This window comes from Poecilia reticulata, chromosome 16 (assembly GCF_904066995.2).
Source record: "Poecilia reticulata chromosome 16, P_reticulata-male-v2, whole genome shotgun sequence".
Lineage (NCBI taxonomy): Eukaryota > Metazoa > Chordata > Actinopteri > Cyprinodontiformes > Poeciliidae > Poecilia > Poecilia reticulata.
Genome location: NC_088845.1, coordinates 1009982 through 1024564, shown reverse-complemented (window position 1 = coordinate 1024564; position 14583 = coordinate 1009982). Strand labels below are relative to the sequence as shown.

At 39.8% G+C, this 14583-nt stretch overlaps 2 protein-coding genes across 3 annotated transcripts; one reads left to right on the top strand and one right to left on the bottom strand.

The window, feature by feature from the left end:
* The first annotated feature begins 212 nt into the window (after positions 1-212).
* LOC103460794 (macrophage mannose receptor 1-like) lies at positions 213-6532 on the top strand. Of its 2 annotated transcripts, none has more exons than XM_008403100.3 (6): positions 213-326; positions 828-873; positions 2749-3117; positions 4674-5036; positions 5109-5206; positions 6233-6532. In XM_008403100.3, exons 1-6 carry the CDS (start codon positions 294-296, stop codon positions 6374-6376), a joined length of 1053 nt encoding a protein of 350 aa, XP_008401322.3. In that variant the 5' UTR covers positions 213-293; the 3' UTR covers positions 6377-6532. The 2 variants fall into 2 exon arrangements, with proteins under 2 accessions (XP_008401322.3, XP_081453321.1); XM_081597195.1 differs by having other exon boundaries at positions 243-326; positions 815-873.
* An 80-nt stretch (positions 6533-6612) lies between these two features.
* s100v1 (S100 calcium binding protein V1) lies at positions 6613-13236 on the bottom strand. The gene is made up of 3 exons (XM_081597196.1): positions 13078-13236; positions 8763-8891; positions 6613-8032 (listed from the first exon to the last, which is right to left on the bottom strand). The coding sequence occupies exons 1-3, from the start codon at positions 13087-13089 to the stop codon at positions 7862-7864; spliced, it is 312 nt and encodes a 103-aa protein (XP_081453322.1). The 5' UTR covers positions 13090-13236; the 3' UTR covers positions 6613-7861.
* Positions 13237-14583: the final 1347 nt, after the last annotated feature.

The following is a 14583-nucleotide window of genomic DNA, read 5'->3' as shown; positions in this document are numbered from 1 at the left end:
GTTGGTTCCTCATCTCTTCGTCTCTTAGCTGAATTTGAATGAATCGTTAGTATTTTCTCTCTTTGCATCCAGGATCGACTGTCAGCATCTTTTAACCAAATGTTCTCTGATTAATGTCTGTTTTTACATGAACGCATCAGATGGAAGAGGACAGGGTGGACAGGCGTGGACAGGCGTGGACAGGGTGGACAGGCGTGGACAGGGTGGACAGACGTGGACAGGCGTGGACAGGGTGGACAGGCGTGGACAGGGTGGACAGGCGTGGGACGATTTAAAAAGGACTGATCGTGTCGATGCTTCATTCTTCAGGATTCTTCCTTGTTCAGGTTTGTATGTTTTTTTATTCTATTACTATAAATTTTGTTTATTGTCATACATGTTTAAAAAGGTTTATTCAACAGTATTTATACGAAATTATGTTGATTTTCATATGAAAATAAAAAATAAAAAAATTTTTCACAGAATTACAGAAATTTTAACACCAAGCAAAACTTTTAAGCTTCATTTCCAGAAACATTTAGAATGTTTTATTACATCTACTGATAATCTATTTTGTAGCATCTGATTGATAAATGGTTATGATGTAAATTGGTTATATTTCATCTTTTTGTGTCTTTATTGAGCCGTTTGCAGAATTTGCTGGATTTTGTTATTTGATGCAACAAATGTATTGAGAAACAGAAAAAAGTTTTCAGGATTTCAGCAGCGAAACGTTTAGTTTGATATTTTTTAATCTGATTCCAGCAGATTTTCATACGGATAAATTTCTTCAGCTTCTTGTTTTCCTGTTTTTTCCTGTCAATATTTGTCATAGTTTCCATCTGCAGGTCTCAGTCATGATGGACGTTGGACTCTCACTCCTGATGATCGCAGGTCTGTTATTTTATGCTCAATATTTTCTATTAATGTTAACAAACATTAAACTTTCTGCAGATGAATTAAAAACAGATCAGTTTATGTTACATCAAATAAGCTGGGAAATTATTTCCTGATACAATATTCATTAAGCCATTTATTTATTTATTTGTTTCTATGATTATTGTCACTTCTTGCCCTCCTTATGTTTACATCTCCTGACAGTTTTGGACAAAAAAAAAAGAACAATAAACAAAGAAACAGCAGAAAAACGTTTCTGTTTAGTTTTCCTGCTGCAGAACTAAAACATGCAGATTGTTTCCGGTTCTGTCTCATCTGTTAATCTCCACCGGACCTGATTTCAGTGTTTGTGGGACCCATACGGGTTCTGATCAGGCTGGTCGGACCCCATCAGCTGCATCGCCTCCTTTCTGTGCCTCTAATTTAAACTGAATTTTATAAAACGTTTTGGAAAAGTTGAGTTCCTGAAAAACTTTCCAGAGTTTCAGGAACTGCTGATCATCCATGAAACCAGAGTGATGTCGCCCCCCTCCCCCCCCCCCCGCCCCCCCCACCACCACCTCCTTCAAATCAGACAAAATGGGTGTCAAACGTTTGCGCAGGAAAAATTTTCGTTTCTCCTGCTTTGGCTTTGCAGATATCAATGAAAGTGTAAAGGTCAAAAGGTCAACCAAAGGTCAATGAAATCAAACAAAATGGGTGCCAATCAACTCGGCTCGTTTGCGCCGCTATCATTAAATGTGAGCAGGACCAGGCAGTGGTTGACCTCTGATGATGCATGGAGAACATTTTTAAAGCTATAAAGAAACATTTTTCTTTCCGTCTTTAAAATGATTGCGGCACAGATGGAAATATTTGCTGCACAAACGTTTGACCCCCATTTTGTCTGATTTGGTCACCACTCGGGGTCACCACTTTATGGAGGAATTCAAAGGTGCTAAACTCATGAATTAAGAGACGATACACAAAACTCCATTCTCTCCGGCTCACCGACAACCAGGAAGACATTTAATGCACATCTGCGGAATCACATATTACATTTTCATCATCTCATTTTCATCGTCTCAGAATCCAAAATGTCTTGTCTTCTGCTTCTGGCTTTGAGCATTTATACCGCTTTCAGTCTGCTGTTGTGTATTGGAAACCGTCTGACCAATGGCGTTCTGAATCTGGCTTCTGGCTCTGTTTTACATTGAGTGTGTGTTGGAAGTTCAGAGAATTCTGGGTTTGACCTCGTGGAAGTTAAATCTGCTCCCTCAGAGGACCATTAGTCAGATTGTTAGTTCTTATCTGTCCAAACAGAGACTCTGGCTGAGTCCCTTGCCTGCCAGGATGTCTCGTACAAAACCTTATTTGGTGTTGAACCAGCACAACATAACACATTCCTTTTCAGTAAAACACATCTTAATGTGAATTAACACAACTTTTAACTATTAACATAATTATATTCCTCAACAGTGGGGGGCGACTTCACTCTGGTTTCATGGAGTCTGTAGAAATGTGGGCGCTGACATTAGCATTAGCATTAGCTGCTACATGTTTAGCATAGAGAAGCAGCTTCTCATCCGTTCACAGTCAGATTCTCATCCGTTCACAGTCAGATTCTCATCCGTTCACAGTCAGATTCTCATCCGTTCACAGTCAGATTCTCATCCGTTCACAGTCAGATTCTCATCCGTTCACAGTCAGATTCTCATCCGTTCACAGTCAGATTCCTGGCGGAGTTGAACCAAAAGCTTTAAAAAGCTGCCGAGTTAAATTAATCTAAATAAACGTGTTTATGAATCCCGGCCATGGATCCCTGATCCAAACCGACCCTGGTTCTGTTCAGTCTCTCCTGAAGCTGCTGCAGTTTCCGCCTTCCTCCCTCAGGCCTCCTGGACGTCTCTGATCTCCAGTCGGATCAAACCATCCGGCAGTTCCGCTACGTCGGCCTGGCGAAGAACTGGAGCGACGCCCAGACCTACTGCCGGGAGAGGTTCTCCGACCTGGCCGCCATCCTGAACGCCGCCAACGGCACCGAGGCCCGGCAGGCGGCGGGGACCTCCCGGGTCTGGATCGGACTCTCGAACGGCACCTGGAAGTGGTCCTGGGATGAGAACCAGCTTTCCCCCGGCAGCTCCATGTTCACCATGTGGAGCTTCAACGAGCCGCAGGACCGGAAGTGCACGTTGTTCAGTAAAACCGGGTTTTGGTCCGCCAAGGCCTGCGGAGACCTGAACGACTTTTTATGTTATGACGGTGAGTCCTGATGAAGATTTGTTCTCATCTGTGCGTAGCGACGGGTTCCTGTAAAATCAGCAGTTTGTCGTTCTGAGGAAATCTGGATGATCGGTTTAAACCTCTTCTCTCTGAGAGAACATGAAGAGTCTGCTTGGTGACATGTGAACGTTTGTCGTTCACCACCAGTTGAACATTAATATGCTTTAATTCTTCTATTTACCTAAAAGTTGATTATGACACATAAAAAATACCTTTATCTCATTTACCACCTAGAGAAGTCGCCATTTTTTCACTTCTGCAGTGCATGCTGGGCTGATGACGCAGGGAGGTTATGGTGGACTGGGAACTAAAAACAAAACAGAAATAAACAAATAAATGAAATAAAAGCAAACACAAGTTGTAAAGGTAGTTCAGGTGGACGAGGTCAGTCCACAAAGTGAGTTTCATGCAACGTTAAACACAAGAAAACAAGCTAAAGAGATCAGCTGGTGATTTACTGTTTACAATATGAAACAGCTACAACCGTTAGCATGCATTTAGCTCCATATTAGAGCTAAAACCATTAGCATAGAGCTAAAACCATTAGCATGCATTTAGCTCCATATTAGAGCTAAAACCATTAGCATAGAGCTAAAACCGTTAGCATGCATTTAGCTCCATATTAGAGCTAAAACCATTAGCATAGAGCTAAAACCGTTAGCATGCATTTAGCTCCATATTAGAGCTAAAACCATTAGCATAGAGCTAAAACCATTAGCATGCATTTAGCTCCATATTAGAGCTAAAACCATTAGCATAGAGCTAAAACCATTAGCATGCATTTAGCTCCATATTAGAGCTAAAACCATTAGCAAAGAGCTAAAACCATTAGCATGCATTTAGCTCCATATTAGAGCTAAAACCATTAGCATAGAGCTAAAACCATTAGCATGCATTTAGCTCCATATTAGAGCTAAAACCATTAGCATAGAGCTAAAACCATTAGCAAAGAGCTAAAACCATTAGCATGCATTTAGCTCCATATTAGAGCTAAAACCATTAGCCTCTTCCTCTGTTTGGTCCTCCTCTTCTTCATTTCCCCTCTAATGAAGAGACGGTAGCCGTTCTGGCTGGACAGTGGGGCCTAGCATACACCATCTACCCAGAATGCATTGCAGCATAAACAACATGGCGACGTCCGTGTGACAATGTTTGGTAAAAACTAAACAGCATTTTTTACATCTGACATAAATATTTCTCTTATGAAGTGAATATTGTATTTAATCCAGAACATTTTGTCAGCAGTTTTAAAGTTTTCTTTCTGTTCTGATATGAACTTTATAAAGGAATCCCTTCAGTCTCTCCTGATTTCCTGATCGTCGCTCTGACTGCAGGGAAAATACTGACTACTTACATTTACTCAGTTACATTTACTTCTATTTCTTGAGTAAAATGTTTGGATTCTTAACCCACTGAATAAAAAACAAACACGTTTTAACCAAAAATGTTACTTTTACTGCAGGACAGGTTTTTGGATAGATGCTCCTGAATGAAAGAAAATAAAAACGTGTTTAGTTGTGGTTTTGTTGTTTCAGGTTCCTCTAACAGTGACGTCCTGGTGAAGCAGAAGATGAGCTGGTTTGATGCTCAGACTTACTGCAGGGAAACGCACACAGACCTGACCACCATCAGAGATATCACCAAGAACTACAGGGTGACCTCCCTCCTGCCTGACTCCACTTTCAGCTTCCAGACCTTCAGCATGACCCCCGCAGCGGTGGCCTGGATCGGGCTGCACCGGTCCGACTGGGTGTGGTCCGACGGCAGCAGCGCCTCCTACTGGCCCTGGGCCACCCAGGCCACCACGGAGCAGGCCGACTGTGTGATGATGGACTCCTCCAGCGGCAGCTGGTTCCAGCAGTCCTGCAGCGACAGCTTCAGCTTCCTCTGCAGCGAAGGTGAGTTTCCCCAGCAGCTCTGCAGGATCCCAGCCTGCAGGGCTGATCGGGTGTTTCTGCGTTTCTCTGCAGACGTCGTTCCGACGGCGACCAGGGCGCTGAAGATTCGTCTGGAGGCCGGATCTGCTGACCTGAACGACGCCGCGGTGCAGGAATCCATCCTGCAGCAGGTCAGGCCACCAGGGGTTCAAAACGGTTCCAAAGAAATGTCAACTTTAAAACGTTTTCATTCACTATTCAATCATTACGACGTCCGTTTAGCATCAATGCTGCCTCAGATCTGACTGCAGAAGGCCATGAGTTAAAAAAACAACTAATTACTGCCAGATAAAACATTTTCATCACAACCCATGTTTTGATAAGAAAATATGTAATATTTTATATTAATTAATATGCCTGTTGCAATAAGCAACAGTTTGTTTCATGATAAGTTAAAACAAACTCAATAATTAACATTTGCATGATTTATTTTTCTCTCTGGCTGATAAAAGTGTTTTTGTCTCAAAAAGCTTCTTTTTCTGAAGGACAGTTTTGTTTACTCCATAATTCACTTTATTTGTTTCTGTTGTTTTGTTTATATAATTTGGATATTTAAAATGTCTTCCAGTTCCAGTGTTAAATATTTGATAAAATTTAAAGTTTATTGATTTTTGAGAATCTGTTTTAATTTTATTGCTGGAATTACATTATTTATTATCTCAATAACTTCTGGGACAGTTTATCATCCAGCTAAATGTGTTGTTGGCCTGTTAATCAGATCAAACTCCTCTTTCGCTCCCAGTCCAGGTTTTGGCAGCAGCGTCCTCGTCACAGACGTTTCCATTTGTTGCTAATTGTGTTAGCTTCAGGAGCAAAGCAGCTGAGTGAATCTGATTGGCAGCCAATCAGAAATAACATTTAAAACAATTATTTTAACTTTTTTTTTTAATGATTGAAAAAAGAAAACAAAAATTTTGAGGAAACGTTTAAGATTTAATTATTTTTTGACGTTTTTTCTCCTCTTTCCTGTCTGAGGCCCCCGCTGCGCCCCCTGGCGGCTCTTACTTTGAAAAGCACTGAGTTATCAACCTTCCTGTTTCACAGCAAAATTAATCTCTGAGTTTAAAACTCCAACTCGGAAAATGTGGAATTTTTTCCTAAAATTCAGGGAATCTGGCGTTTATCTTCCTCTTGTTTGCTAAACTCTGTTCATTCAGCTGAGGCAGAAGATGGAGGAGCAGGAAGTGACGGAGGAGGTGAAGCTCAGCTGGAGGATTCAACCTGACGGGAAGGTTTTCCACCGGCAGCAGGAGGAAGCAGCGCCCCCTGCCTGCGAGGCGGAAACATGCGACTCAGTTTAACACGACCAAGTCATTGGTTTGCTTTTCTTTATTGCGTTTAAAGCTAATATTACCAATATTAACATTCATTCACAGGATAAATACTTTGTGATTGTTGGCATCATTTGTTGAAATATGTAAGCAAATCTTTCATTAAAGCAGGTTGAAAATGTTTAACTTTTCACTTTGTTCACTGCTGAAGTTATTAATAAACATTATCATCCTGTATGAGTGTGAAAACACGACTCAGACACAAATCAGATTAATGATCCTTTAATCCTCAGATTAATGACAGGAATACAAAAATATTCTTAAAAATCGTCACAGTTTTAGATGAATAAATGAGTCGTCTCCCGGATCTAACAGGTTCGGCTGATGAGATCAGAAACTACAAAAACAGTCGTTTCAACAGATTATTGATCAGTTTATTGGTTAAATCTGGATTATGAAGAACATTGAATTACAGGAAGATTAGTGGCAACAAACCTGAGTATAAAAGTAGCTCATTATAAAGTCAGACAGACTACAACAGAGAAATACGCAATAAAAAAGACACAGAACCCATCCTAGGCAGAGGCTCACATTAGTGCCAATAAGCAGATTAACTAAGAAGCAATAAAAATACAGGATTACATAAAAATATAAGCATGTTAATAAAAATGCTTCACATTTTAATGTAGTTTTTAAAATGGCAGAAAGTTTGTCTAATTTTGTTCTGCTAAAAAAAAATATTTTTCAGTTGCTGTACGGAGGATCAAACATGACTAAAATATTATTAATAATATATGTAGTAAAATAAAACTGGAATAAAATTACACATAATAAAATTATTTCACAGTTTTATAGCTATTTTATGCTAATAAATTATAATGAATGTTACTTGTTGATATGAATAGAAGTTTTTCAAAAGTTAAGTTACTTTAGCATAAGCAACTAAGTAACAATCAACCATCCATATTGATTAATCTACTGCTGATTAATAATCATTTTAATGAAGGAAGTAATTTGTGGTTTTCTGATTTGTCCCATTTGTTCTTCCATACATTCAGCTGACTGAACATATGGAATGCATTTACATTTTTTCATCAATAATTTGTAAAGCAATCACAATTACTGAATATGTTAAAATTGAACATTGATGTTTTTATTTAATTTTTGGGGATTTTTAATTATTTGTTATTTTTTCTTTTCAGAATAAAATGTAGTTTATCAGTTGTATTGCTGCTGTTAGGAGTGCTGCACTGAACAAATGTTTGATAATCAAGGTATAGATAAATATTCATGAGTTTCTGGCTAGACTATGGCATTACTTTGATTTCAGTGACTGAATATTAATGTCATCATTGGTCCTCCGTACATTCACAGTAAATTTATTCTCCATCTTGTCATGGTTGGTCCTCCGTTCGCCACGCCTCTAAAATGGAAACACAAACAAAGACTAAGTTTGTTTTTTCCACATCGTCACGTGTGCCTGCGGTCCTGCAGCGCCCCCTCTGGTCCGGGGTGTCACTGCAGCTGGCAGCTGCACTTGACGCCCTTCTCTTTATGTGCGCCGCTGAACTGCTGCGCCGCCTGGTGGTGGATCAGCGTCCAGAAGTGATCGAAGGAGATGTTCTGGTCCTTCTGGACTCCCATCTGGTCCAGAACCCGGTCCAGGCCGTCCTCGCCCTGCGCCGTCTGCACACAGGAAGTCAGGCAGCACATCTGGAAACACTCAGAGCAGGAAGTGATGTCGGAGCAGAGCTACAGCGCCCCCTGCAGGACGAACTGATATCAGGGTTCAAACTGTCATATCTGCAGATTGACGCTGATCTAGAACATTTATGGATAAACATGTTTGAAATTAAGGAAAAACTCTGGAAGTGTATGAATAAATGACAGCAATTATACATATTAAGTATTTTTAGAAGCATTAATCAACAGTTGATTCATGTTTTTCATTATTTTTTCATATATATTTTCATTTTATAATGAAAAAGTGTGATATGAAACTTATCCAGTTTTCATAAGTTTTTGTTTTTAACTTTTCTTTATGGTTTTATTTTTCTTCCCTCAAAATGACAAAAATAACAAATTATTTATTATTGCTGTTATCTATGTTTATCTAGTTTTTTAAATGTTTTTATTGTTTTTGTTGTTTTTTTTTTTCCTTAAGTTGCGTCATCGCAATTATGGCAACACAACTGGGACACTTTTGGGACAGGATGTTTAATTCATTAATCAACATAATAAATTTAGTATGTAATTTCAAAAACGATTAGTTTTCTTTGCAGTTAATACAATTCAAATTATTATTTTAATAAAAAACTATGAATTATTTTTTTTTTTTAAAAAGACAACTGAGGGTTTGCGGGCCGTAGAGCGAGGCTTGCTCTGATTGGACGATGCTGTGTGACGTCATCGGCACCTTGGCGAGGAGCGGCATCTGCTTGGAGATGAAGGTCTGGAACTGGGTGGTGCTCATGGTGGGGCCGTCACCCGCCGCCAGGTGGAACTCCGTGACCATGGTGTTGATGGCCAGCTCCAGCTCCGAGTACTGAACAGCAACAGATTACGATCAATAATCAATATTTCAGCATGAAAAGAGCTCAAATATGCACAACTGAACAGCCGGTTCCCAGAACTCTGGTCAGAGAGTCGATACTTGATCAATGTTCCTGTCGCTATAAGCGGCGGTTTGGCGCCACCCAGTGGGTGAAGTGTGAACTACATGCAGAGGAAGTGAGCAATAAAGCCAGTAAATAATCCTAATAACTAAATAGATTCTGCGATAAACATACATATTTAGGCTAATCAGTGTTTGCTACATCTGATATATTAAAATACACAACATGTGACCGAAATTCTGTAAGTTATTTCCAGTTTTATTTGCCAAGTTTTAGCAACACTCGGCAACTAAAGGATGGAAATGAGTAAAACTAACAAAGAAGCAAAGAGAAAAACTGCAGAAGAAGGAATGTCTGCATCTATTTTGGTTAATCAAAGGATTACTTCAGATTATAGAGAGATCCTCAGACTCCCTGTTATTCTCTTCCATCCAGTTTTTCAAACATCCATACCGCTTCACGCCCCCCTGCCCCACTTGCAATGGCACGGCGACCCCCTAGGAGCCGCGCCCCACAGTTTGGGAACCTCTGACTTAAATGATCAAAAGAATGGTTGTTGAAAAACCTTTTCACTCAGCTTTAATGTCTAGTTTGTGAGTCTATAAAAACATCTTCCTTTTTCTCTATTTATTATTTTATTGAGCTTCAAAAGAAAAAGAAATGTTTAGATTAAATCCGGTTTTCTTTTTCATAAATCATGTTTTCTGCCACCAGCAGGATGTTAAATTCAGAATCTGTGACACAGAATTCCCAACGGAAACTGGAATCTGTGGAATTCCCAGGTTTCCGCTTCACATCCACCAGGGAAGACGGGAACCTGCAGGTTTCATCCGTTTTATCTGATCCAGCAAACCTCAGAGACACACACTGCACTTTTATCTGCTTTTCTTCAGAGTGTGAGGCGTTAATCATCGACCTGACAGGCCAAACAACAGAACCAGGTTTCCTTTAGTCCAGAACCTCCAGTCGGGTTCTGGCCTCTGTGTGTTTGGGCTGAAGCAGCTGAATGAGATCAGCCGCATGTTTCTGAGAAGAGGGCGTCGGTCGGCTGCAGATGATCTCAGAGGATCTGCACAGCATTCCAGGCTGTCTGCAGCCATTTCCTTACAAACTGCACAGATTTTAGGTTTCCAGCCTGAAAAGATCCGTTCAGCCAGCAGAACCCAAAGCTCCGGTTCTGATCAGAAACCCGAAGTGGGAACAGTTTCTTATAGCAGATCAACTGTATAAACACGTCCTCATTTTAAATTCACAACTTATGCTGCAGTAGAAATACTTCAACATATTCAAGTGAGACTAAAAACCTATTTGGTAAAAAAGTGACTCAAGTATGAAGAACTGATGAAGTGAAAATTCATTCAACGGTTAAAAATGACCTGATCAGACAAATTAAGTGGAGATTTTGGTATTTTAAGGACAAATATTACAATAATTTATGTAAGTAACAAAAAATAACAAAATCAGGCAAAATAAAAGTGTTTCAGATCAGCTTCTTTCAGTGAAAAACTGATCAAACTGTAACAGAAACTGCAGGTGTGTGTCTGTGATTCATGTTTGTTTTTCATTCAGGGTAGAAAATACAAAAATTTTACTCAAGAAAGAGTAAAAATACTTCATGATAAAGTTACTCAAACAATAAATTTATCCAAAAGGTTCCTAAAGTAAAAGTAATTGAGTAAGTGTAACTAGTTACAACCCAGCTCTGCTTAACGGCTATATCTTTATATTTCTTTACAAATTGCGACATTTTTGTGTAAAATTTGCTGAGCAATATTTGGCCTAAACTGTAACTAAAAAACAAATCAACATATTTTTTTTGCTGATAAACCGTTTAAATAAGTTATTTATTCTTTGTTTCTGTGCAAATTTTCATGTTTTTTGTACATTTGTTTAATTCTGCAATATTTTAGCCTAAACTAGCGGTTCTCAACGTGGGCGGTACCGCCCCCCAGGGGGCGTTCAGAGGACAGCAGGGGGCGCTGGGATGCCTTTGGGGGGCGTTTGGTCGATGGTAAACTTTACACCTTAAATCCACAATAATACCAGTTTAGACTTTGAGCAACTTGGTAAAACTGTATTGTGTAACATTAAATCATGCTTGGCTGCAACTGTATCGATGGCAGCTCTTCTTCTTCTCTTCAGTGTTTGTAGCTTCTGTTAGCTTCTGTTAGCTTCTTGGTGCAGCTCCGTTCTCCTGCTACTGGTAGCTAAAATCACGATACCCTCACTTAAATAAAGAAATAAAGAAATCCCTCCATGGTGATACCACGATAGAGAGCGTTCATGTTATAGTGTTAACACGGAGCTGTAAGTGGTCCGGTATGAAACGGGGTGATAGAACAACACAGCACTTTTAAATTTCAATAATCAGAATAAATTGTTTCCGTTGTTTTAAAAGGTTTATGTCAGTCTGCCTTTTCCCCATCGATACTCTTCCCGACCGCCCTGCACCTTAGGGGTTAAAAAAAAGACGTTCACATTACGCAAAACTCTGAAACAGGAGAAACGGGACATAAAACGGAGCGAAGAACTAGATGTGAATTATGGCATAAAAACGGAGAATCCGACGCTGAACAGTGAAAAATCAACACATGATGTGAAACACATGATGATTAGGAGGAGCAGCAGGTGATGAGTGAAGATTACTGATGGTCAATAAACGATAAAATAAATGTAGCAACAGGAAAGAAACTAAAGTGGACATAACAATAAACCAAGAGAGGATAAAACTAATCAAATGAAACTAAATGGAAATGAATGAAGAACAAAATGCAAAAATAAACTAAGAAACTAAAGTAAATACGGAGGAATAAACTGGTATGGCAAGACCTTTATAGCAATAATTAATACAGAGACTGTATGGCAAGAATAAACAGACACTATTTCAGATAAAAGGTAAAATAATATTGTTGAAATGTCATGGGCAGGAGCGCAACTACACATTATTCAAGTGGATGCGAAAACATAAATCGCCGCCCCCCCACGAAGGAGCGTAGAAACATACGCCCCCCCAAACCCCCTCCTCCAGACGCCGATACGTTTAGGGCAAAACTCGCTACATTTACCCCGTTATGTGCGCGAGGTGAAGGAGCGTAAGGCGCTGAAGTGTACAGGAAAACATAATCGGTGCGCCGATTCAAAACATCTACAATAATGATAATAACATTAATAATAAAATAATTGTCAGTGCAAAGTAACCTACAAATTCTTTGGTGGGGGGCGGTGAGGGGCCTGGATAAGGGCTGGGGGGGCGCTGGGCCGAAAAAGGTTGAGAAACACTGTCCTAAAACCATCTCAGTGCTGCCCTCTGTACGTGGAACAGCGGTACTGCAGCTGGATTTTCCGGATGGTTCCTGATTGGTCGATGTTTACGTCACTCAACCTCAATTTCGGCATAAAGTCTCAAAAAATAGAAAAAATAAAACAATCACACGTTCATGAAATGATCTTTTTGATTTATTGCAGTTCTCTCCTTTGAGAAAACGTGGATAGATTTGTTACTAACCTTTTCACTATAGAAGTTTTCTTTTTTTTTGGAAAAACAGCAAATCACAAAATTTTTACCCGCTTTTCTGAAAAAAGTAGTCATTTTAAAAAATGTTTTAGATTTGTTGTTATTCTTTTCTTTGGAAAGTAGGCGCTAGATTTGTTGCTTATATATATATATATATATATATATATATATATATATATATATATATATGCAGTAGCAACATCTACACATCTTTACCTTGATAAACCTTCAAAATAAAATATTTCAGTTGGATTAAACTTTGTTTTTCAGGATAAAGTGTTTGTTGTTGTCTTTGGATCGTTTTTATCTGCCGCTCTTGAACGCAGCTCGTTTCTGTTTGAATCACTTTCGATTTCTGTTGGACTCATTTGCATTACGAGGTTCCTGATATGAGCCGATATTCATTAATTTACAGGTGAAATTAAAAAATCCTGAATCAGAATCAAATAATTAGAACTTTTCTCTAAACGCGCTGCCGCTAAAACCTGACACATTTACAGAAAATCTGCTGCAAACGCCACCGAAACCAGAACCACCTGGACCAGAAGCGGTCCAGCCGGATCAGCTGCAGGTCACGGGGTCAAAAGGTCAGGAGGTCTCACCTTGATCGCCATCCGTGCAGCTTCGATCAGCGACGAAAAGACGCGAAAGAAATCCGAAAAACGAGCGAAGCGGCGAGGAGAGAAAAGTCCGGAGCGTTTCCTGTTCGGAGACACGGAGTCCTCCCACTGACACACACACACACACACACACGAACACACACACACACACACACACACTCGCGCGCGCACGGACACACACACGCGCACGGACACACACACACACACACACTCGCGCGCACGGACACACACACACACACACGCGCGCGCACGGACACACACACACACACACACACGCGCGCGCGCGCGCACGGACACACACACACACACACACACACACACACACAGACGCGGAGGCTTTTATCTGATTTTCTCAGTTTTCGCTCCTCGGCTCTCAGACACACCCAGACCCAACTGGGAGCGAACCAGTCCGAACTGGACCGCTGCTTTGTTTGGTTCTGGTCTGATCCTGCAGGGGAAAGTATTCACACCCTCACAACTGGGAGGTGGGAAGAAAATCGACTTTTTACAAATTAATAATAAAAATGATAAATTTTACAGTTTTTTGTTACATCTGGCCAAATAAAACTGAAGCCGGAAGTTGAGGGTGTGAATCCTTTAGCAAGGCACGAGCCGCTCCGGGTAGGAGGCAACATGTATGGAGCGAAACTGAGGCCAAAAAGCTTGATCCTTTAAACTAGAAAAAAATAACATTTAAAGAGAAAATACATATAATGTGCTGCGACCTGTCCTGGTGACCTGGTGACCTCACCTGGTGACCTCACCTGGTGACCCCGCCTCTCGCCCCGAACGTTAACTGGAGAAGCAGCAGCAGCTCCTGGCCCACTGGGACCAGGGTGGCAGAAAATGGATGGATATATATATATAATATGAAGAAAACTGAAAAATAACGTTGAAACCTTGAATATGAATGGTTTGTATGGAAGACAAATAGGGCCAGTGGGGAAAAATGACTGTATAGAAGATTAAAGTTAGAATCCTGAAAAAAGCCAAGGTTCTTTGGCCAAATGTTGTTCCACAGTATGGAAGAACATCAGGGCCATTGAAAAATAAATTCTGACTTTAATCTTCTGAAATCAAAAGTAAAAATTATTTTTCATTTTTTTCCAGGTCCCTAATCCTCTTCCATAGATCAAGATTTTCTCAGTTTAGAAATTAGTTGGTTTAACTGGTAAACTACACAATAGAGATGATATGTTTCATAATATTTGGGATCCCTTTATACGCTATACTGGTCTTGATATTTCTGCTATTTTTTCCCGTAGCCTTACATAATATATTGCATTAATGTATCTGCTTTTTTTTTTTTTTTTTTTAAATATATTTTATTATTATTATTTAATTTTTTTTAAGCTAGTGTATTGTAATGCTAATGTTGTGTGGCAGTTTGTTCTGTCTCCCTATTTTTTGTTTGTTTGTCCGTATTAAAATGGAAAAATAACTAATAAACATATGTTGGAAAAAAACAAACAAAAAAAACAAACTTAC